Raw genomic sequence first — 23,988 nt, 5'->3', positions numbered from 1 at the left:
GTGTGAGGTTACCTATCTTGGTCGACAGTACAGTCGATGTCATACGGAGGCAGGTTATTGGCCAGCACAATGCCCAGGAGCTGCAGGCCAACAGAGTTGTCCTTGCTGTTGGGGTCTGTTCCAGCGAAGCGGGCGTGTATCAGACTAAAGGATACAGAGAATTTCAACTGACGTGTATTGGGAAAAATACTGTATATAACATTCAAAGCCTATTCCAGTAAAGATGTAATTTATGACTGATCCTTTGATATTGTGTTAACAATCAAGTGAACATGAAAGTGAGAGATTTTGAAGGATTCTTATACAAATCATATATCAACTATCAGAATTAGTGTGGGGGACTTGAGGAGTCATGTATCAATATTGCTTTTCATTCAGAGCAGGGCCCTTCCTCACCTATAAGGAACATGCAGGCTGTCTTTCCAGCACTCCACCACTGTGCGGATAATCTCTAGGTTGTGGCGGAACACTGGCCTCTTCTGGTTGAAGCTGTTCCGCATAAGAAACTCCAGTAGACGGTTGGCCAGGACCTCGTCTTTGGTGTTGCCCTGGAGACGCAGCAGTGAAGACAAACAATCTGTATATGTGCCAATACCACCGACAGGAATTTTATTTTCAAGTATGGCAATCTACAATTACTTGTGCTTTAAACGTTTTCGTGTCAACTTAAGGGTATTTTAGCGTAAAAAAAAAATTTGGTCGCTTGCCACTGGCAAACATATACATACAAGAATTCTGCAAACAGTACATTAGAAATTCTACAAGGTAAAACAGCAGTTTTTCATCTTGAGGATCAACCTTGGGTGAGGCCAGACTGGTCCAGGAGAGCATGGTCACCACGATGTCCACCACCATGAAGTGGATCCCCTCCCCACCGTTATTGCCAGACACCACCAGCTGCAGCAGGGGCCCCAGCCAGTGTTTGGCGTAGGGACGGAAAACCTGATGTGTGACCATTATCAAAACACCAGATGAAAAAAACAAAAACCCAGATTAATAGCAGTCAATATAAATGCTATACTTTAACCCTCAGTCGGACACTAATGCACTGTTCTACTCCTTTGTTAATTAATAACATGTACAGGATGATTGCATGTACACGTATACATACACAAGTCCTCAGGAATCAAAGATGGATTAGTACAAAATACAGGAATGGATCATTTAGAACAGCTGGACGTTAAATAACAGAGGGATGGATACACAGCACTGTTCCCACCTCTTCTGTGTTGATAATGAGTTTGGCGATGAACAGGCGGATATTGAGTGCTGTGGATGGATTTCCCAGCTTCCCGTGCAGGAACTTCATCCACGGAGGTAGGTCAGAGGGAGTGGTGCCCTAACGTAACACAGTGCATGACCATGATGAAGATTTACATTTTTTTAACATTTTTAATGATGAATACACTCTGATGAATACACCTTGTTCATTTAATTCAGATTAAATGACCTACACACACACACACACAGTCACGCACACACACCTCCTCTACTTTGGGTGTGATGTTGTTCCTTTGCATGTGGTTCAGAAGAGCAGTCATAGTGGCCATACACTCATGCTGGTTCAGCTCGTCCATCTCCAGCTCCACAGTCTCTTCCATCATGTCTGCTTGCTCCTGTTCACACACACACACACACACACACACACACACACACACACACACACACACACACACACACACACACACACACACACACACACACACACACACACACACACACACACACACACACACACACACACACACACACACACACACACACACACACACACACACACACACACACACAATGTATTATTTATCCTCATACTAAGAATGAGCAATGTGTCCCAAAATACCCATAACTCCTTAAACTGAGCAGACACAGCTCTGAGAGGCATTGGGGCATCTGCTTAAGGCACAGGTACGGTGTCCTCTTTACATGCATTTACTGTGCATTCAAATAATTTACTGTACACTAGAATCATTTAATGTACACTAATACCATTTACTGTACACTACAATAACTTAATGTACACTAATACCATTTACTGTACACTAGAATAATTTAATGTACACTTAAATAATTTACTGTACACTACAACCACACAAAAATGCACGAGATGCCCTTTAAATTGGCCAGGAAATAGTGACCCTTCGATTCTGACCTAAGACAATTACTGGTGTGAGAAGGTTTTTTTTTTTTGTACATACATGTTGTATAAAACATAATCCCAAAATGCGATGTTTCCCCTGCACCAACCTGTGTCCTCTTGGCCCTGATGTGGCCTGAAGGATTCTGGGAGCTGTAGGAAAAGCTCTGCACTCCAGTAGAGAAGTCGAACTGGCTCATCTCTTCACTTAGACTGCTGTCAGCCATGTAGGACTGGGAGGAGAGGTAGACGGGCGAGTCTGGAGAAGATGGCAAAAACCACAGGAGTCCCACAGGTTTATTTTACTCAGACTGAAGTAAAGAAAGCAGAGACTTTAATCCCTTATACAGGGTTATTGTACATTTATGTGACTATTATTATAGGTGACTTAAAGTTGCATCGAATTCCACATTTTTATCTGAACAGCCTACTATGATGGATAGAATGGGTGGCGGACTGTGAATGGAACCCCCAAGGAATCCGGGCGGCTCAGTGGATCAATTGTGTACCTCCTCGAGTTCTGTGACTTATTCATTTGGTTGTTTTTTTTATGGTTGGTCGGCAGGACAAGGTTGCATTTAAATTTCCTGTCAGTGTTACAGGTATTTCCTGTCACAAGTCAACTCATCCGTATTACAAAAACAAGTGAAAGAGAATAAAGATGTCACTTTAAGGAGTCTTTAAGTAGCTGTCTTTAAGTAGTTGGCTGCTAAAAAAAAAGCAAGCCAGTAGTTATGGCTGAGACGCTCACAGACTACTTGGGGACATTATGAATTAACGTGTATTATGTGAAGAAGCCTGTTGTCGCAAGATTTGGGTGCCACAGGTACACAGGGTTCGTATCCTATTTCATTCCCTTACTCTAATCCAGGTTTGTAATCCCAGGGGGCTCCCCCCTCACTTCAACCCCTTCCCTTGCCCTAACCTGGGTTTGTCTCCAATTTCTACCCTTACCCTAACCTGGTTTCATACATACTACATAATCCCCCTTGCAGACCCCTTCCCTCCAGCCAGCTAACCGAAGGTACAAAACTCTGGTCAAACAGGCCATTAACTATTCTGCCTTCTCACACAATACTCCTACGCTAAATTATGTGAAATAAGACATAACAGATCACTCTTTCCTTCATTTCATTACATTTTATAACTAGGGTTACATATTAAACATGAACCTTCTTACCTCCATTTTCTCCACTCACTTCCTTACGTATCATAACATACTTCTTCTTCCGTTCTATAGGAACCTGGGATGCAGTAGAAATAAAACAGTACTGAGGAATAATATGAAGTGAAATACAGACACAATAGTACTTCAGCGTTGTACAAAGCGAGAATTTGAGGAATACATTTCTATACAACATACAAACTAGAACAAAGTCAAAAGTTAATAAAAAGACATACACACTTAATTCGCGTAAAAAACATACTTACATCAATCTCAATGGGGAAGTTGTATACCCTCTTGATATCTATTAGGTTGTCAAATATAAACTGATTCTGTAAGGGAAACAAAAAAGTATGTACTGTATTGGTATGTATTGATTCTGCTAACCCTAGCTAAAAAAATAACTCTGCATGGTTATCGGTGAGTTTTGGCAGCTCTCACCTTCTCTGGCTTCTCTGTGAACAGGAAGCCTTGGTAGAACTTGGTCTCGTTGAAGCTGCAGCAGATGAGGGCGATGGCGCAGCTGTAGGCGGCGCAGTGCAGCTGTCTCCTCAGCTCCAGCAGCTGGGTCTCTCCCGCCATGTTCTCAGTGAAGGCCTCAAAGCATGACCTGCACCCCAATAACACATGGCATGAGGATACAGACTTCATAGCGCTCAGTTTATTATCTGATAAATAGTTATTCATAGAAGGGTTATAATTAAGTATGCAATTAGCTCTCACTGTGTTGTGAGCAGCTGATATGGTACAGCACATGGTGACTTAAGTAATACAGCCATGCAACATGGCAATTGGTCTCATTGCTACAAGTGTGTAGGGAGAGTCAATCGTGAAGAATAGATCCAAGCACTTGGAGTGGCAAAGTGACCAAGAGAGTATACTGGTGAACCTCTTACTTGAGCAGATTCTTTGAAAGTTCATTGCCCTCAGATTGGGTTGCTCCACAGAAGGCCTGGTTGATCTGGGAGTCTTTGGAGTAGAGCTCATCTTTGGGCAGACGGGAGTACAGTAGTTCCATCAGCTTATAGAAGCCTCTCTTCTTCATCACCTGAGTCTCAAAGGTGGCCTCGTTCGCCTGGAGGAAGAACAGCATCCACAGTTTAGATAATCCAGTAGGACACTTAAGTAGGATGTAGAGCATTCAATGTACAGTAAAGGTCAGAGGTTAAACTAAGGTGGGTAAAAAACAGATTTACATCCCTGTAATTAAGGCAATCCTGACATAATTCATAAGAAAATGTGACTGGTCACAGGCCACATAGATGATGGTATTAGGTGGTCATACCCTGGTGAAGCGGGCTTGCAGTGTTGCCATGACGTCCGAGATGTTCTGGATGAAGAACTGGCTGAGGGCTCTGGAGCTGCAGTGCGTGGCCAGAGGGAGCAGCACGCGGTCCAGCACTGCCAGCAGCATAGAAGGTACTGGAACGTCTCCATCATGGAACATCTTGTAGATGGCAGAGAGTAACTCCCCTTGCCGGTCAACGCTGGAACTGCTCAGGTAAGAAACAACACACACAAAAATGATAATTTATCCTGTCAATGAGCTTCTGAATAAAGGATATGAATATGAATAAAGGAATAGGAAAATAAGAATAAGAAAGTCACAAACAGGCAACTACGCGTACAATTACTCATAAAACACTCAAGCTTAGCAGTTTTGCACTAAATACACAAACATGAGACCACAAACAATGACATACTGTTATTCACCAACAGATTAAAGTATAATTTTTTTAAGTGAGAAACCCTCTCCCTCTCACCGTCTGGCAAGCCTCTGGAAGCAGGTCTGGAACAGCTCCTCCATGATGTGCTTCTTATCACGGCACAGAACCCCAGTCATGAGCTTCAGCAGTAAAGGGCTCTGGGACAGTTCGAGGGCATCTAAAAACTACAAATACATAAACATGACATGAACATACAGTATATATATCTTGTTAATCATGTTGTGTGACCAGACGGTATGAAATGGCGTTTACCTTGCGGACGCAGTCCATGTAGTTGTTGCACTGGAGCGAGCCACGGGGGAACTCGTCTGACTGCATGGGGAAGTGTGAGGCCACCAGCACCTCCAGAGCCCTCTGCAGCTCCGACAGAGGCTCGGCCGGCAGCACCGTGAAGAACGGCAGCATGATAAGAGCCTGGCTCTGGGGGGGGGGAGGGTAGAGAGAACAGGAATGGTGCATTTGAGGAACGGCAAGAAACCGACCCGGCAGACCGCTGACCACCTTACTCACATGGCTTACTCATGCACCAAACACATTGGAGCAAAGGACACAACATGTTTACCTTGAGGTCGAGAGGCAGACTCATGTCGACGATGAGGGTGGTGTAGGTGGTGAAGATGGGCTGGAAGGCCTGATGATTGGCGTTGGAGCACACTGAGGAGTCAATCTATGGACATCAGGGAGGCAGTGCAGAAGGAGGAGATGATGAGCAATTAATACTGGTTCACAGTGATAAAAAAAAAAAAACGTTTACAGAGGTTCTCATTTTCTCATGAGAAAGTTTCTATGTTATAGCAGCATGACTATCTGCTCATACAGTAATGTATGAAAGCTGTTGCGTATCTTGGATTTGCTGTACAATGTTAGGATGTTTGGGAACAAAGACATTCAATGGACTGGCATAAGGACCGATTTCTGGTGACAATAGCACTGTTCTTTACATCTTGAATGACAGATGTTGTCAAAATGCCACCTGTGGCTTCTACACATTCACACCAATTGTTTAGTATCCTCCCTCATAGATTGGGACTATCCTATGTGCTCCATCTCTCTCTTCATATTACTATGAGAGCAATGCAGATGAGGTACCTGCAGCACTTTGGAGAGAAGCGTGAGAGTGGACGTTTTGCTTTGGGGAGAAGAGGCGGGGCTCCCCCACCACATCCGCAAGGACTCCCACCTCTGGAGAATCTGGTCAGCCAATCGGGAGCCCTGACTCTTCCTCATGGCACGCTCACGGAAGCTGTGGTCCAACATGCCGTTGAGCAGAATGCTCACCTGTAGCCAAAACAAAAGGTCCATGTTGTCTGATTCGTGAGGTCATTCTGTATATGGCCATCACGGACTCACCATTCTGAGCAGTTAGTGTACAGTTACATGCAACTAAATTTGCTCATCGCAGCACAGAGGGCAAGGAGGCTGTTACCAACTCCAGTCAACTCGCATGACACACACACACACACACACACACACGAAATTGAATGATTCCCTCTTTGTCTTTAGCACACGTTATTTACATTCATCTAATAATGAGTTTAACATGATGTTAACAACTGAATTGCTCTGAGGAACACCATGTATACTGATTTCAAACCACTGATCTATTCAGGACTACAGGTATATGAATCAGCTTTACCATGCTGGGGTTCTGACTGGCGGCCGCCAGCAGCAGAGGAACAGCAGAGTCTAGGCAGCGCAGCAGCTCAGCATTGATGGTCCCGTGGAACAGGCTGTAGAAATACTCGCCGTGAGAGAAGCTCAGGAACTTAGGGTTCAGGCTGCCAGACAGAGGCACTGAGAGCGAGATGGTGTTGAGCAACAGGCCCACTACCTGCTCACTCTGGGGACAGAGGGAGAAAGAGATGCGCCGATGGGTTGGTCAGGAGAGCCAAGTTCCAAAAAAAGAAGAATGTTAGAGGAAATAAACAGAAAACTATCAGGTTCAAATACAACTGCCTAACTCTAGATTACCACTGCCTAACATAACTAACTCTAGTTTACCACTGCCTAACATAACTAACTCTAGATTATCATTGCCTAATATAACTAACTCTAGATTACCACTGCCAAACATAACTAACTCTAGTTTACCACTGCCTAACATAACTAACTCTAGATTATCACTGCCTAACATAACTTACTCTAGTTTACCACTGCCTAACATAACTAACTCTAGATTATCACTGCCTAACATAACTTACTCTAGTTTACCACTGCCTAACATAACTTACTCTAGATTACCATCTGGCGCTTCACATTTACGGAACAGTCATTTCAAGTTGCTGAGAATCAACCTCACCTGTCCACCCAATGAGAATGCTAGCTGCACAAGCCCATCAGCCAGTTTCCTGCTGCCAACGTCCATGGATCGGAGGGACTTCCTGTCCTCTCCGGGGGCTATGCCTTTATATACGGCCAGGAGTAACCTGGAGCCCAGAGAGTGGCTGTAGCTGGCATCCTGTGAGACGAATCAGAATTGACTTGCATCCCATAATTTCATGGGTTAAAGGTCTGTGGAGGTACTCAACACATTCTAATACATGTATACACAACTTCAGACAATAGTAATCCACAATTAATTGCTACATTTTATACTAGGCACCAACTATGGCTAATGAACCAGAACTATAGGTAGTGCACTACAATTTTGTACAAATAGTCTGAATATTGTCAGTATTACAAGGTCGCTGGCGCTCCCTCTGTGGCGTACCTCACAGGGGCTCATTGACAGTGAATTACAGACCATACCCAATTACATCAAATTGGGCAGGAACGGGAATCAGAGGCATTGTAGTCATTAGCTACGGACAGGAATCGTAACTAATGGTGCCAATCTTATTGCCACATAATTCTGTAGCAATAGTCAATTTGTTTATAATAACAGCAGTGCAACATAAATATTTGGGTAGAGACAATCCTGTGACTTCTCTAAATGCTGTAAAAGGTAATCTATTTGGTCTGTATTTGTTGTTATACCTCACTGTGGATTACAGCGGTAAGAAGGCCAGACTGGTGAAGTTGTTTGCAGGCAGAAAGCATGATCACGGTCTTAGTGTGGCTTCCACGAGCATCAGGATTATACAGATCAACTGCACACAGGTCCTCCACACTACAAGGTCAGCAAGAGAGAAAGTGAGAGAGGAAGAGAGGAATGCAGAGAGACAATACTGCTACAAAGGGACAATACTCCCTTTTTTACTGCCATCATTGATCCTTTACAGATACACATTTTACATTTTAAAGATGATGGTTATACCATGCACACATACACAAAAACAACACAATCAAGCAAAGCAGTGTTTTTCAAGTACAGCACTACAGAGAGGAATACTGTTTACATATAAGGTTTGTGTGTTCACTTCTAACCTTTGAGCAGAGATTCTCTTCCTGAGTCTGGCCTCCAGGCTCTGTTTGTAGGGAGAGGTGGCTAGAGCCTTCAGCAGTGGCACGCAAACTTGCGGCAGGTGGGTCATCACCTCCAAGTCCGCCATGTCAAACCCAATGGAGGATGGCTCACATAAGGTCATTGCAACCAGTTCAAAGAAGGCAGGGTTGAAGATGCCTACTTCTAACAACTGGGGGAGCAGAAGTATTTAATTCTGTTATATTAGGCAACATTTTAATGTGCAATTAGCACTTCGCTAAAAGTCAATAAGACATGAGGTATCCTTGTCATACCTTCCAGGTGTCTTGTTGGCACTTGCCCAGTACCATACAGGTGAACTCCAGCAGCCTCACGATGACGGTACACTTGCTGTAGGAGTAGAGCTCTCGCTCACGTGGGCTGTAAAGGGACGTTGGCGCCACCGTGTGGAAACAACGCTCTGCTGCCTCTAGGTCTTGCCCCGCCAGCTCTGTAAGGAAGAACTGCACTGCCAGCAGGAAGCTGGACTTCTCCTCCGACCCTATAGGGAGGAGATGGGGGAGACAAGGGGAGACAAACTATTTTACTGGCCCACATCAATAACAATTTCAAGGTAACAGCAGAGGGTTTGAACACTACCCAGTGGGAGTAGAGGGGAGATGCAAGAGATGTTGGCACTTTACCTATGCAGCATAAAATGAATGACTATTACTCCCTCAAGAACATAACATGGTCCAATGAAGCCTTTCTATCTAGAAGGACAGTAAATGTACTGTACTGCTCCTGAATGTTGAAGGTGAAGCATTGTTCCGTGTTTACGTTTCCCCTTTACCAACATGAGCCCTTTCCATCCACGTTAACTAACTAGCAGCGCAACTCACCTAGTATCTGCAGCGGCTGAATGAGGCGCAGCCCTGTGAAGGTGTTGTAGCAGTCCAGGGCGGCCAGGAGCACGTCCATCCACTGAAGGGTGACCCTCACGCTGAAGGGGGCCTGCAGGGCCCGGAGAGTGGGCTGGCTCAGCAGGCCACCCCCCTCCAGCCTGGACACCAGGAAGCCCACACCCTGCCTCTCCACCTGCTCCTCCAGCCACTGGGCAGGGGAGCTCTTGCCTGGGAGGAAGAAGGAAGATAAAAAAAAGGCCACACGTTTTGTCTGATATTTCATGATTATGGTTCACGGAGAACCCTTGAGATCAGGATCAGTCAGTCACTGGCACACAGTAAGGAAACAGAAAGATGAAAGACACGATTCTCAAAAGAGTTTACTGTAAGTGACATAACTTTATATTCATAATGATTTGCTATATCACCTGGTAGTAAGGGCACAAATTCATAGAAGAGCTTCATGCATTTGTGTCTACATTCGGTCTGTGGTCGGCCACACTGTTCCAGCAGCCACAATACCACCTCCAACAGCGAGAAGTTGCCTGGAGGAAACCCTCTGGTGAGAAAAAAGAAAACATATGATATGTTCCCCAACAAATAAATGTCAAAGATAAAGCAGAAAAGTAGGACTCACTGCATTGAAGAACTAACATAAACTAACTCAATTCATTTTAAAAGGATTAAACCTATCATACCCCCTTTGGTCACTACACGTGAATAATGTTTAGGATTTGCAGATTCAGAAAAAAATTGTGCCACAGAACAGATGTCGCTGTCTGGGGAGGACCCACCTGGGAGTGCGTCGTTTGATGCTCTGGCTGAGGGAGGAAGCCTTGTGTTTGATGATCCTCTTCAGGTGCTCCAAGGCACTGTTGCACTGCTGCACTGATCCTGCAGGGGGCAGCGAGGAGGCCAGATGGGAGTCAGTGGAACAGGCAACAACAAAGGTCCCAGCCACAGCATGGTCACATGAGGCAGTGCTCCCTAACAACATGTGTTTCGAAATCTCCACAATCATAACAAGCAAATACAGGCAGACCTTTAAATCAGTAAAAAGAGCAGTGCACACAATCCTGCCTCAATAGAAAGAGAGAGAGCAGGTTAAAAACACAGCCTTACCCATTGACTTCTCATCTGCGTGGGCCAGCGCCAAGCTCTCCACGAATACAACAAGAACTTCAAAGACAAACTGCTCCACCAGGGAATTCTCTTCCCTAACGGACCAAAAAACAGCATCACAGACATGTTTCAGACCAGGAAAAAGTAATATATCGGGGCATGAATTTTCCATTCCATGTCAATAGATGTACCAAACAGCACACTACACTCACTCACTACTACTTCACACTTGGTACACTGATCAACATGTGCTAACCTGAACTGCCTGTAGATACTGTTAAAGGCCAGCGCGGCGCCCAGCCTCTTGAAGACGTTGGGATGCAGCGCCAGGCTGTAGATGCGCTTGAAGAGGGACTTTATATTTGCCGGGCTCTTCTCCTGCTGCTTGGGCGTGGTCTGCTTGATGGACCACTTCACAAACTCCTGGATGCAGCGGCCGCTGAAGTCCCGCAGGGTGCTGTCCAGCGGGTCGATCACGCCATCCTAGGTATCGGATAACATGGTGAGTTTTTTTCCCCCCCAAATTACTGTATGAGTTTATGAATTATGAGTTATACATTTACAAAGCAGTTCTCTTCACATAGTACTCAAATATAAGCTAGCCCCATGGCCCCCTGCAGTAGCTGCTTACTAGGATGGCCTCCAGCACAGCAACGGTGTCCTGACTCTCAAACTTCTTGTTGTTGGTGAACCAGTGGATAAGCTGCATAACCAGAGGCTCAAACAGCTGCCTTGTCACCTGAGGTAAGCATATGCTTTGTCATAATGCAGCACAAGAATAAATGACAAAGAAGCTTAAAACTCAAATGTTGCAAGTCATTGCATAAAATAGTACATTGCATAGTATACAACGGGTCACAGATACACCGTATGGTTATAAGGATTTGGTTTGATTGCAGTGGCCCTTGCAAGATAAATTGCTTGACTTGATGTCACCGTATAGATTTATGAAGGTCACAGAAAATGAAGAGCACCACATGCTACCCAATTTCAAATCACTGCATTGATGTTTACCCTCAAAACCATTTTACTGCTGCACACGTGCATAATGTAACAAAGTTGTAAGATAAATTACTCCCTTCCCCTCTGGAGGCCTGTGTCAGAGGCAAAGATCCTAGGCATTTGACCCTGATCTGGAAAATAGGTAGTGCTTTAACCAAACACAGCTGTGTGTGCATGTGTGTGTGTGTGTGTGTGTGTGTGTGTGTGTGTGTGAGAAACACCCTGGCATCTGAATAAAGTAAAAAGGGCCTCTGACCTGGTCCACATCGCAGGCCAGTCGCAGCAGCACGGGGAAGACGCGCTTGTGGAGGTTGTACATGGGAGGAGCGGACATCTCCCCCTCGGCCATCTGAGCTCCCTTGCCCACCATATACACCACCAGACTGTGAAGCAGCTCACAGGCTGCCACCTGCACGTGCACACAAACAAAGGTAGAAAACAGACAGACACAGACACATATATACTAAACACAAATTGATCACCATTCATAATAAATTGAAATATATGGTACAGGCATCAGTTGTACTTCTTGGGCAGTGAACAGACAACAGCAAACATCTCACACCTTGGTCTGTCTGTCACTGGAGGTCAGAGCCAGCTCTGTGATGCGAGGCAGGAAGCCGTCCAGGTAAATAACGGGCTTCATGTCTGAGAAGGGCACGGCGAAGCTCAGCCTCCTCTCACTGTCCCACGCCACAAACTTCTTCATCATGTCCTCCGTAGAGATGGCTGAAGAGGAAGGGGAAAGGGATTAACACAGCTGTGTTTCACTGAGCCATTAACATAGTAGATCTGCATTACTGCCTTCAAGGTTATTGCTAGAAGCAGCTGTTTTATTCATTAAAAGGCACACATGATGAAGATAGTTAATATGCGTCAGACCAGGATTTTGTATTGTCAACATAATACCATCAGAAGCGATAATGTATCAAGACATCCCTCATACTGCAGTGTCAGACAAAACCAGAACGTCTATGGTGCTCACCCGTCACCAGGCTCCGGTTCAGCTGCCCTCCCAGGTGGCCCAACAGCCTCACCACCCTCCTCCGCACCACAGCGATGGGCGACTCGTCTCCCTGTGACGGACGCATAAAAACAAACATAAACACACCACTCAAACCAATTTACATGATCTCTTTTATTAAACACTGAGGTGCTCCAAACATCTAACATGCCACTCCTTGTAGATTGTAGTGATTGGTCTAGATCATATGTGAAAAACATAGTATCGTTCTTTCTTGCTGCAGTAAATCTGTTTATTATATTTCACACGAAATACAGCAAATGTATGTAAAGCTGTGTGTCGGTGTGGTGGTGTGAAGTAGGTACCATGGGCAGGTGCTTGGCCTTCTTCAGCAGCCTCATCATCACTCTCCCATAACCCTTCTCACTGCCAGAGGACAAACACAGCACCTCCATACCACTCTCGTCTTTGTCTGTAAACAATAAACACACATTTATTCATTTATTCAGTCGCCTCCAGTCTTATACCTGAGCATTTACTCTGTGGTGTGAGTCCCTCTTCTTACTATTGCCACTGAGCTAAAAGTATACAGGAACAGATACATTTGTACCTGGAAATGTAATAGGCAAAGACCAACTAGCTTATGCTCATCTTTACAGTTTCTCATCTACATATCCAATCTTAAACAACAAAACTGAGTCTCCATGGCATCACAGCTCAGAGCAGCTTGTCGGCCAATAGCCCTGCCACACTTACCCCCAGCGGCTGTTTTAAGGTAGCCGTCCAGGTGAGGCAGGATGTCACCGTAGTGCGGCTGCATGGTCTCTCGCGGGATCTCTGAGGACCACAGCTCCAGAGCGTCCAGCGCAGTCGTGGCCAGGGGCGCGTGGCTCAGACCCAGACGAAGGGCAGCCTGGGGTCAGGAGGTCAAGTGTCAACAGGGTACCCCAATACTAATCAGAGATAACAGGATTTAAACCCTTCAATTATGTGATTTATATTTCATTCCGAGAATACATGGCAAGGAGGTCCTGTGGTCCTTGACAAAAAAAAAAGCATCATAGGAAGTCTTAATAAACCTGAAGGGCGGGGATGTAGGCCTTGATGTCCAGTGCAACAACGTCATGGTGCAGTGACAAGACAAATGTCAGGCAGGCAGCCAGCAGCTCGTCCTTATACTGTTTAATGCGTACGGACACCTGCGAGGAGAGCACACACAGCACATATCCTATATATTCACCCTTTTTTAGCATTAAAAACGTACAACTTACTGGTAAAATGAATTCCTTTGTCAATTGTATCCGTTCTTAAACAGGGAAATTACAGTATTACCTCTTTTACGTTATTAAACAGGGATGAACAGTATTACCTCTTTTCCGAACTTGGACACAAGAGCAAAGCAGGCACATTTAACTGGATCCTTGTCCTCTTTGGATTTGTAGCTCCTGGGGCTAACACCCTGCAAAGGAGGTATTGGTGATCAACCAATCAAACATAATCATGTCAACTGTAATTGAAGTTTTTTTTTCTGATCTTATCTTCATCTTCTTGTAACACATACAAGTAACCCCAATATAAAGGTCTTTCCTATATTCAAGAAAGTTTTTTTAAACACATTTATGTGCTGTATGTTACCTGGAAGTATCTGATTTTCTTGGCTATGGTCATGGTGAGGGAGAGCAGCCGATAGAAGCCGCTGACCAGTGGGAAGCGAATGGAGTGGAGAATGAGCTCGTGGCTCAGAGGGTACACCCACTGCTCGAAATACTCCAGCCTCTTCCGGGACAACAGCTCGCTGTGATCAACACAACAACATATCAGTCAGTGGATAGGGCTCTAGCAGGGCTCGGAAGATTCCAATCTTTCTCAAACCCAAAGTCAGTTGACCACCAATGACCATTAACAGTGAATTTGTTCAGTGCTGTTAAACACTGTTAAACAAAACAACTATAAGTTAAACAAAAACAAAAAAACACAATATCTCAATATTAAAGGCCAGACTAATGACAAACTAAGCAAACATTAATTAACTTTTGAAGATGTCCACGCATGCTACCTGCTATACAGTGCCACTTGAAAGTATGTGAACCCCTTAAGCACTAAGAGTTTTCTGTTGTTTTACCATGATTTTTCATTTTTTTTCATCACCAATTTTCCATAGATGAAATGTCAGGTTTATGTTTATCATTTGCATGTAATTGTTTGGAGGGAATTGTTTGAGTAGCCAAAAAACTACATGAAACACGGAATTAGTCTATTTCAAAAGTAAGTGAACCCCCAGCTGAACTGGTAAAGTCAAGCAGGTAACAGATTCGGTGAAACTTATTTGGGTGCTTAATTAGTCAATTAAGCAAACCGATCAACTGAGACATCCTTAGGGAAAGGTTTGGGCAACACAGATTAAAAGAGAGAGGAAACCAATCAAACTACTGTAGTGCCAAGGTGTACCCACACAGATCCACCATGCCGAGAGGAAACGAGATATCCGAGAACATCAGGAAGAAGGTACTGACAGCCCATCAGTCTTGGGAAAGCTATAAGACCATCTCCAAAAGATTCCAGCTTCATCTATCCCTCCAAGACAAAGAATTTAGAAATGGAGGGCATTGAACATGGCCGCATCTCTGCCTAGAAGTGGACGCCCATCAAGACCATCACCAAGAAGCACCAGAAGAAGAATAAATCAGGTAAAAGTCAACCCACACATCACCTCTAAAGAGTTTCGGACCTCTCTGGCAGCATCTGGGGTAAATGTACATGGGTCTACAATCAGACGAAAATTGTTGGTTTTGATCGTGACCAAATAATTCTATCTCGGACTCATCTGTCCAAAGAAGGGACTTCCAGAAGGCCTTTGGTTTATCCAAGTGCTCTCAGGCAAAGTTGAAACGGGCAGTTTGGTTCTTTCTTGAGAGCAGAGGCTTCCTTCTAGCAACCCGATCATGAATGTCATGTCCATTCAATTTCCGTCTGATTGTAGACCCATGTACATTTACCCCAGATGCTGCCAGAGAGGTCCGAAACTCTTTAGAGGTGATGTGTGGGTTGACTTTTACCTGATTTATTCTTCTTCTGGTGCTTCTTGGTGATGGTCTTGATGGGCGTCCACTTCTAGGCAGAGATGCGGTCATGTTCAATGCCCTCCATTTCTAAATTCTTTGTCTTGGAAGGATGGATGAAGCTGGAATCTTTTGGAGATGGTCTTATAGCTTTCCCAAGACTGATGGGCTGTCAGTACCTTCTTCCTGATGTTCTCGGATATCTCGTTTCCTCTCGGCATGGTGGATCTGTGTGGGTACACCTTGGCACTACAGTAGTTTGGTTGGTTTCCTCTCTCTTTTAATCTGTTTTGCCCAAACCTTTCCCTAAGGATGTCTCAGTTGATCGGTTTGCTTAATTGACTAATTAAGCATCCAAATAAGTTTCACCGAATCTGTTACCTGCTTGACTTTACCAATTCAGCTGGGGGTTCACTTACTTTGGAAATGGACTAATTCCATGTTTCATGTAGTTTTTTGGCTACTCAAACAATTCCCTCCAAACAAGTACATGCAAATGATAAACATAAACCTGACATTTCATCTATGGAAAATTGGTGATGAAAAAAAATGAAAAATCATGCTAAAACAACAGAAAACTCTTAGTGCTCAAGGGGTTCACATACTTTCAAGTGGCACTGTATCTAAATAGGCACCCTACATTGTTTATAGCTACTTTTAAGTTTTTCTTTTATGTTTTGGAACAGTAACAGAGAAGACATTCTGCTTGGACTTATAGTTCATCACAGTTTTTGGCATTATCTGATGCACTTACCTGCTGAAGTCCACCAGATTGATAAAGGCCGTGAAGTCTTTGGGTCTGTTGGGGACAAGGTGGGCTGCAGGGTCTGATGACGGCACAAAGGCATCAGTCTGTCCCTGGGGGGGGGGGGGGGGAGAAAACCAAAACAGTTCTACACCAGAGGAAAACACCTTTCGGCACCTGAACATGTGGCTTTGCTAAATGACTGTAGATGGACCTGTGTACAGTACATGAGCATATTTATGTACATATTCATTTAGACTTAGGGGGGACAGACCTGCACTGCCTCCTCCTCCTCCGTGTTGACCTTCTGCACAGAGAGATCCAGCTTCTCTATGATCTTTATGACGGACTTCACCACCTCATCGTACAAAAGGCGATTCAGGGATGACAGGTTAGAGTTTTGGGCTGCCATGGCTCCATCCAAAAACCCAGTGTCCTAAAAGACAGAATAGTAATGCTTTAGAACTTTTGTATATCAACTCCATTCATAGTCTTCAGAGTTGGTCCTTAATATCCATTAAATCATTCAGGAAGGTGCATCTTAATCATAGAAGAATCATCATGCCTTACCCTGAGATTTTCACAGTCTAGAATGCCCCTGAAAAGATCCAAATAGTCCCGGCAGGATGGAACCTTCCATTTCCCGGTGCGCATCTGGGTGGACTCACCACCTTCCCCCTCTGTGGAACCACCCTGAGGAGTGCCACCGTCCTGAAACACAGGAAAACGTTGTCTTCTTTATTTTAAATAAAATAAGAAATAAAAATGTTATCATGGTGTTTTACATTTGTAGAGCCATACACATGTTTCAACTCTGTGCTGCTGCACAAAAGTGATAACAAAAGGACCTCACTATATGAAACTGGCATGGGTGCTATGAGGTTGCCCTCTATTGGCATGTGGTAAGGGCACCATGAGGTTGGGTGTGTGGTATGGGTGCCATGAGGTTGGCTCCGTATGGGCGTGTGGTATGGGTGCCATGTGTGCGGCATGTATACAATTACTGTGAGTGTGTATGTTAACTCAGACTAGGTTTAACTGAATTCTATTAGCATGCCACAAATAAAGCTGTGCCAATATTCCTGACCCACCTCTAGTTGAGGTATTGGCTTCGAACAAACACGGATCAAGCCCTGGTGCACTGAAAAAAAACAACAACAATGCATTACCAATAATTCCCCTAAAAACCAGACAAGTCTCTGAATTTACATTACAGGTCATTATAAAAGTCAATAATTCAGTCACCTGCAATATACTTACAGTATATATTATCCGCTGCGCGTTGGGGGGTTGTTCGCCCCGTCGGAATTTATTTTTGGCTAATGACCTCCGGACAATACATTATCCCGCTTATTATACGGTTACTTGCCAAAAACGATAGAAGACATTCCTCCAACATACCTCTTTTTAACGATTTAGTTGCCGTTTCATGAGTCCCGTTTAGAAAATAAATAGTTCTTCAAGCAAATAGAACTTTGAAGTTTCAGGTGTTGCATAACATTCTGAAGAGCCGTATAATAACAGTATATATTATTAAATATATACAGTTAGATATTTTTTGCCTTCTCATATGTATTTGACTCAAATCCTGAGTGAGTGTATTTACATCTGTATAAACTTTAACGCTGAATGTTTCTGCAGCTGACCTGTCTCTCTTTGCCATAATGCGCTGGATGATCTCCCTCCAACATCCCCTAACCAGAGTCTCAGGTGTCTGGTTCCACCTCTCCTCGACATACTGCCCCACCCTCCTCCTTACCAACAGAACTGATGAAGCTCCACAGCACCGGACCCTTGGCTGCCATGGCAACAAGCACCTTGACAATGGCTCGGCAGGTGGTGTGCTGCATCCGCTGGCTGTACTGGGGAAAGCTGTCAATTTGGACCACCAGGAGCCGCTCCAGGACAGGAGTGTAGACCTCTGGAATCTGCAGTCAGGCAGGAAGAGTTTAAGATGGGTAAGTCGGTGACTGATACAGTGAAAATGCAGATATTTTCAATATTGGGGGGCACTGGTGGGTGCTGGGGAGGCACTGGTTCGAATCCGACCCGCGTTCATTTCCGGATCCCACTCCCTATCTTCTCTCCATCTTATTTCCTGTTCAAACCTTTACTGTCCTATCTGATTTAAGACAAAAAGCCCAAAAACAAATCTTTAAAATATATATATATATATACTGTATATATATTTTTTTTTTAAAGTGTCAAGACTCCCGATGGCCATGCTGTATTATTTCAGGGGTTAAACACGGCTCAGACTTTTGTTTGCACAGACGATATGTGCTGACAATGGAACAAATGTCTGCTTCACCAATGACCACCCTTACAGGAAAAAGGCCTGTATTTTAAGACCTGCCCACCATATAAGTGATGGACTGAATGGAAGGTTGTGTCCAGACGCTGTACCTTGTCCAAGTGTACAAGGACACTAGCAATGGAGTCCAGGAAGCTGGGGAGCTGGTAGATGTTGTCGTCATCCCGGTCTGACTCCGTGAGATACATCTGCTTGCAGCGCTGGATCAGCTCCGTGTACATCAAGTCCACATCCTGAGGGCAGACCACCTTACACGGCTGCAGAGGACAAAAGGAGCTGCATGAGTCTGTGATCACACTACAATTATTCTTATTACTAGAATAACTGTACTCTGTTGTTCATCCATTTATCCTAACAACTATTTGTCTGATCTGGGGTGGGTTATTCTGATTGCTATTTGTTGATTTACAGTACTAAAGCTTGAATTACAATTAATAATGTCTAGGCCATTTTAAATATAATCCATTTTTATTAAAAGATGTTTTGATAGTACGATGGGTACGATACAAATAAAACCTACAGCCGCAAAAAGTCCGTATCCTCGTATGGCGATGGAGAGCTCCTTGTTAGAAGAGTCCATGGTCTTAATGATGGCACAGAACTTCTGCATGAAGAACTTCAGCTTGCCTTTGTGCAGTTCTATGTTTTCTGCCACCAGAACCGCTACCTGTGCAGGTTTAAACACATAACAAGTTTCAACAAACTAAATTCAAGATATTAACTGTTGAGGAACAAAAATCTATGTTTCAAGATAGAGCCGCCCTTGTCCATCTATTTAACATATACTCATATAATACCACTGTACCACTTTGTGGTTGTTGCCATGGATGTCAATCAACCAAAAATTATTTTAAACCATTTCAAAATTAAATTCCAAATAAAGTGTCAAAATTCTAGATTTCCAACTTTTCCATCTTACATATCTAGAAATTATGCACTTACTCAAGAGGTGAAACAAATACAGTTTCAGAACACCAGACAACTTTACAACAACTCACTTGTTTTAGAAATGACTCCAGGGCATAATAACTGGTCTTCTTCATCTCCGCATTGATGTGGCCACACAGTTTGGACATGACCTCAAACACCGTTCGGTAGTGATCCATTAGACAGCAGCTGAACTGGACAGCATGCTTAGCAAACAGCCGGAGTCCCGCTGAGAGAATGACAACAGGAGAGGAGAGACACAGAGTAAAAAGGGGGAATTATTTATGTCAAAGCAAGGGACAATGTAAAAAATATATTAGCTTCATAGTCAAGAACAGAGATCAGGCTTACCAAAAGTGACAGCATAACGTTTCATTTCACTCTGTTTAAATGAGAGAGAGAGAACAAAATCTAAATACCTTGTAGAGTAAAAAAGTAGAGGTTGTTTTCTAATTCAACCAACAGTCCATGAGTGAAGCCATCAATTGGCAAAATATATTTTAGAAATACCGAAGGTAGGAGACATTTGCACACGTAATGCAAGGGTAGAGTTATATATGGGTTAATACCTGAGGACTGATAGCCTTCAGCGCATAATCAAAGATATCTTTTGAAGTTGATGGATCTGTACAGGACAAAATACATTACATACAATACAATACAACAGTAAAACTGACTGGTCCATGACAGACTAATCTATGGAAAGAACAGAACATCAATTTTGTACAGCACTATATTAAGCATAATTTGCCATCATGAATAAAGTGACAGTGAGCTCTGAAAAGAACAAATAAATTACCTCTACTTTGTTTAAAATAAGAAGATAAATCACTACTTTACTGTCAATGGCAATCTAAAAACATCTGCTGTATAACTGAAAATCAGACTGGCACGCCTACAGAGGTACAGAAAACCACCCACCCTCCTCCATAGACTTGGTGAAGTTCACCATAAGTGCTGTGATCCCTCTCAGGCACCCAGCCACCACGGGCAGTTTCGGTTCCCTCGTAGCAGAGGTCATCTGCAGTCATCAAACCAGCAATTTATGCCTTACAGTCCATAGTATGCAAGACAATAAACATAAGATTGTGAGCATGTGCAAATCTGGCATAGGTGGCCTGCTTTTACCTGCCCTTTCAGCTCCCCGAGGTATGCTCTGTAGAGTTTCTCTGAGTTTGCCACCATCTCACTGGGATGAACCTCAGCCAATACTCCCAAGAGCTCATAGATGTTACCAAGCACTGGAACAAGCCACAGGAGAATTGAAATGGACTTCAGCATGCACGTCCTAAACACTCTGGTCATTCCACGTGAAACCAACGGGTGCCTCCCGCTTGACCCTCTCAGTGTTTCCTTACTCACTGATATGATGTGCTCAAACATCTCAAAGGAAGGTCTACAAAATTGTACATCCAAATTTCAAGTATTCCAATGAAAGATTTGCCTTGGAGTAAACCTACCACCTATTGCAGAAAATTGTTCGTGGGCCGTTTTGCATGAGGCATGAGGTGCAGACCCGATTCCTCTATTTGCTGCAATAGCCTGCCACACTATAGACAACTTAAAAGTGTTAGATCTAGCATCTAGCATAGCTGATATAAGGATGACAATGTTAAGTATGACAGATGGCAGGTGCCTAATATAAGGATGATACTGTAGAGTACCTGGACTGTTTGCACACCAAACCTTAGGCTTGTATCTCAAGTAGCTACTGAGATAACGGTAAGCTGTCAAAGCTGTCTCATGGCCACTTTTCTGAGATAGGGGGCAGGAGTACTGGAAGACACATTTTTAAAAGAAATACTTAAAATTTGGAGGCATCATTTTGCAGACAATATCAGTGAATACAGTTGAGTGTGAAGGTTATCCTTAATTGGCTAATTTGACGTGGAATGACCCTCTGCTACTCAAGCATATACCTGTGTTTATATTCTCACAGGGATAAGCATCTGACTTAGCTTTAACTGAATTATTGTTTTAAAATACCACTATTTGGGCTAACTTCACTTTTAAAAGACTACCAATCGATTCTTGCCTGTATCAGGTATCTTGTTCTTCTGACATAATTCGCCATAAAACTTGTTGAACATATCCCCCACTTGCAAATCTTGGCCAACACTGGAGTCCTTTGTTAGATACAAGATCTAAAAATAGCGGAGAAAACAAATGCACAGTCATTCATATAAAAAAGCAGAACGTTTAATTAAGAGGTTTCATACTTAGAGCTAGTTAAGAACAATTCAAGTTTCATGCCTTGATCAGTAGCTCCAAGGCTGGGGCACGGCATTTGGCTGCTTTATCTTTGGTGTACACAACCAAACACGTGTCCTGTATGAGAGATTCAGATGGGTTAATCTATCTTCATGTAAAAATACAGACCGTATAGGCACATAAGTAAATAAGGGTTGCTTATACCTCACTAAACTAATCGTAATAGTCTGTGATTACCTGTAACTAAGTGTAAGTCATATGCTCAGATGCAAATCATAATACTGAGAAGTTACTTGATGTCAGATGTGGATAAACCCTCAACACACAAAGCAAAATACAAGGGAGGGAACAAAAACACACTACAGTCAAGTCAGAAATTCACATTTTGTAGACATTTTGTGTTTGTACCTTCAGCTCGATGGCGTAGTTTCTCTCCCATCCTTTGACACTAGTGGACATCCTCTGAAGAAAGGTATCCAAAAGATGCATAACATCCACACGGGCATCTCGCAGCTATAGTTAATGGGATACAAGGCAAACATGAACTGTCGGAAACTGGACATAGATCTTTATTCAACTTTGTATGTGGTTTGCCATAAGTCAGTACATCTGCTTGAAATGGATCACTTGTGAACTGAACAGAAATTACATGCAACCTCTCATGTATAATCAAGGTACATACCTCTTCGTTAGTCAAAGATTTTCTGAGAAAACCGAGTAAACCCTCTTCTTTTGCGAATAGCAAGGACGCCTGTAAAGCTAATAGTTAAGTTAACAATTAGAACAAATAATCTTGATTTTGTTTTGCAGGGCTTGACAGAAGAAAACCTTGGCACTGAATTTTTCAACAGGTGTACAGTGGCGAGCTACTGACGGCTGGGAACTCGAAAAGCACAAGGTGTACGTTTAAGAATCGCGATAAACTCACTTTATCATTCTGCACTCATTATACATATCTACCATCTTGAAATGTTACAATAATGGCACACTTTTCTATCATTTAATGTTTAGCAAGTAAGGCTAGCTAGCCCAGCTAGCACAAGTTCATGGTCATATTGCATATATATACCACATTAGCTAACATGTTTAACTTTGATCTGCTTCACCATTCACCCAAAACAGAAGGTACATCGTAGCTAGCTGCCTTATTTACTCACCTAATTCATTCTCGCTCTTAGTAACCATGCACTCTTGCCCTAAATCTCCAATAATGTCATGGCACCTTAGAGCAGCACTCCTTGTATCAGAATCAGTAAGATAACCATGGAGTTTTATCAGATAGCCTTGAATTCCTCCAACACTACCAGCGCTGTCGGAAGACATCTTCGTGAGGAGAAACGTGTTTTGTTTGTGAAAGAATTACAGCTGTATCCCCTTGCAAACAACAGCGACAAAGCACCACAACAAACATAACCCATGTGAGGAGAAAGCTTTGCACACTTCCTTTCTCTCAAACCTGACGACAGAGACACGCCTCATATGAGCCTGTAGAGAGCGCTACAAGCACAAACTGTATTGTATCCCTTCTACCCTCCTTCTACCGGTCTTTTCCAAACCGGACCCTGCACACTCCCACTCCGTCACAGAGTGAACTCTGCTGTCTGTTGTAGTCAAACACATTCGCTCAATGAAAACATACATTTTGCTGTAATTGTAATTGGAGAGGAAACACATAACCATTTGGGCTGTTGCAATGACGTGGACCTACAACTGACTACATTAAAAGTCTACACATGACATAGTATTATTCTTTGTCAATTGCTAATATCATAATTGCATACGTCTTAATGTATTACATTAGTTCCAGCCTTAATATGAGTGCAGTAGGGCTAGTTATTTTCCAATGAGAAACATGACGTGTGTTTTAAAATTTAGTAAATACCTGGATCTGATGTGTGATTTCCGCAACAGTGGCAGTGAAAACCTTTTTTTTTTTACCATTCTATTATTTTATAGTAGGGGAGGCTGGGGATGGTTGTAACACTTTTTGCTTCAGCACCTAAAACTACCTTTTATTTTAAAGATACACGTCTGAAAATTTTAGGCAAAGTACTCACATGTGTCTACTACAAATGGCAACAACTTAAATTTCTATAACTGTATCACAGACTTTGTGAGATGATGACAAATACAAGGTGGTCCTCTGTTACAACCTACCCCACTAGCAGGGTAGATTGTAACACATACTGGGGTAAGTTGTAACAGGTAGACAAAATGCAGAAAAACTAAGGGTACTTCCAAGTGATGTGCCAAAACAACAGTTTTATTTACAATATGTGGTGTCAACAATACAATATATGTAAATATTGGGAGTGTATGTGCATAGACACCAAACAAATGAAATCCAATCTTGAGTCACAATGGTGACAA

General features: G+C 43.3%; 1 protein-coding gene across 1 annotated transcript in view; it reads right to left on the bottom strand.

Annotated features, from left to right (window-relative positions):
• The window catches only part of prkdc (protein kinase, DNA-activated, catalytic subunit), a 38,795-nt gene extending 15,818 nt beyond the window's left edge, over nt 1-22,977 (bottom strand). Inside the window, exons 1-51 of the mRNA XM_080854877.1 lie at nt 22,776-22,977; nt 22,301-22,377; nt 22,027-22,131; nt 21,661-21,735; nt 21,443-21,551; nt 20,536-20,648; nt 20,329-20,428; nt 19,977-20,032; nt 19,759-19,789; nt 19,479-19,636; nt 19,001-19,147; nt 18,573-18,737; nt 17,926-18,094; nt 17,258-17,307; nt 16,737-16,877; nt 16,441-16,602; nt 16,176-16,279; nt 13,998-14,157; nt 13,732-13,821; nt 13,442-13,561; nt 13,119-13,275; nt 12,728-12,834; nt 12,384-12,474; nt 11,964-12,127; nt 11,655-11,807; nt 11,028-11,135; nt 10,653-10,879; nt 10,397-10,491; nt 10,069-10,168; nt 9,703-9,833; nt 9,272-9,502; nt 8,705-8,931; nt 8,393-8,601; nt 8,003-8,135; nt 7,326-7,484; nt 6,663-6,866; nt 6,116-6,304; nt 5,589-5,693; nt 5,279-5,446; nt 5,063-5,190; nt 4,585-4,792; nt 4,196-4,374; nt 3,741-3,909; nt 3,566-3,631; nt 3,315-3,378; nt 2,245-2,393; nt 1,485-1,616; nt 1,220-1,339; nt 799-942; nt 397-548; nt 13-144 (exon numbers count right to left, since the gene is read on the bottom strand). Of these exons, the coding sequence (XP_080711003.1) occupies nt 13-144; nt 397-548; nt 799-942; nt 1,220-1,339; nt 1,485-1,616; nt 2,245-2,393; nt 3,315-3,378; nt 3,566-3,631; nt 3,741-3,909; nt 4,196-4,374; nt 4,585-4,792; nt 5,063-5,190; nt 5,279-5,446; nt 5,589-5,693; nt 6,116-6,304; nt 6,663-6,866; nt 7,326-7,484; nt 8,003-8,135; nt 8,393-8,601; nt 8,705-8,931; nt 9,272-9,502; nt 9,703-9,833; nt 10,069-10,168; nt 10,397-10,491; nt 10,653-10,879; nt 11,028-11,135; nt 11,655-11,807; nt 11,964-12,127; nt 12,384-12,474; nt 12,728-12,834; nt 13,119-13,275; nt 13,442-13,561; nt 13,732-13,821; nt 13,998-14,157; nt 16,176-16,279; nt 16,441-16,602; nt 16,737-16,877; nt 17,258-17,307; nt 17,926-18,094; nt 18,573-18,737; nt 19,001-19,147; nt 19,479-19,636; nt 19,759-19,789; nt 19,977-20,032; nt 20,329-20,428; nt 20,536-20,648; nt 21,443-21,551; nt 21,661-21,735; nt 22,027-22,131; nt 22,301-22,377; nt 22,776-22,941 (6,899 nt within the window). The 5' untranslated portion in view covers nt 22,942-22,977. The remainder of the gene's footprint in view (nt 1-12; nt 145-396; nt 549-798; nt 943-1,219; nt 1,340-1,484; nt 1,617-2,244; nt 2,394-3,314; nt 3,379-3,565; nt 3,632-3,740; nt 3,910-4,195; nt 4,375-4,584; nt 4,793-5,062; nt 5,191-5,278; nt 5,447-5,588; nt 5,694-6,115; nt 6,305-6,662; nt 6,867-7,325; nt 7,485-8,002; nt 8,136-8,392; nt 8,602-8,704; nt 8,932-9,271; nt 9,503-9,702; nt 9,834-10,068; nt 10,169-10,396; nt 10,492-10,652; nt 10,880-11,027; nt 11,136-11,654; nt 11,808-11,963; nt 12,128-12,383; nt 12,475-12,727; nt 12,835-13,118; nt 13,276-13,441; nt 13,562-13,731; nt 13,822-13,997; nt 14,158-16,175; nt 16,280-16,440; nt 16,603-16,736; nt 16,878-17,257; nt 17,308-17,925; nt 18,095-18,572; nt 18,738-19,000; nt 19,148-19,478; nt 19,637-19,758; nt 19,790-19,976; nt 20,033-20,328; nt 20,429-20,535; nt 20,649-21,442; nt 21,552-21,660; nt 21,736-22,026; nt 22,132-22,300; nt 22,378-22,775) is intronic.
• Nucleotides 22,978-23,988: the final 1,011 nt, after the last annotated feature.

Source organism: Sprattus sprattus (genome assembly GCF_963457725.1).
Source record: "Sprattus sprattus genome assembly, chromosome: 17".
NCBI lineage: Eukaryota > Metazoa > Chordata > Actinopteri > Clupeiformes > Clupeidae > Sprattus > Sprattus sprattus.
The sequence above is the reverse complement of the archived record's forward strand: the minus strand, read 5'-3'. Positions and strand labels throughout refer to the sequence as shown.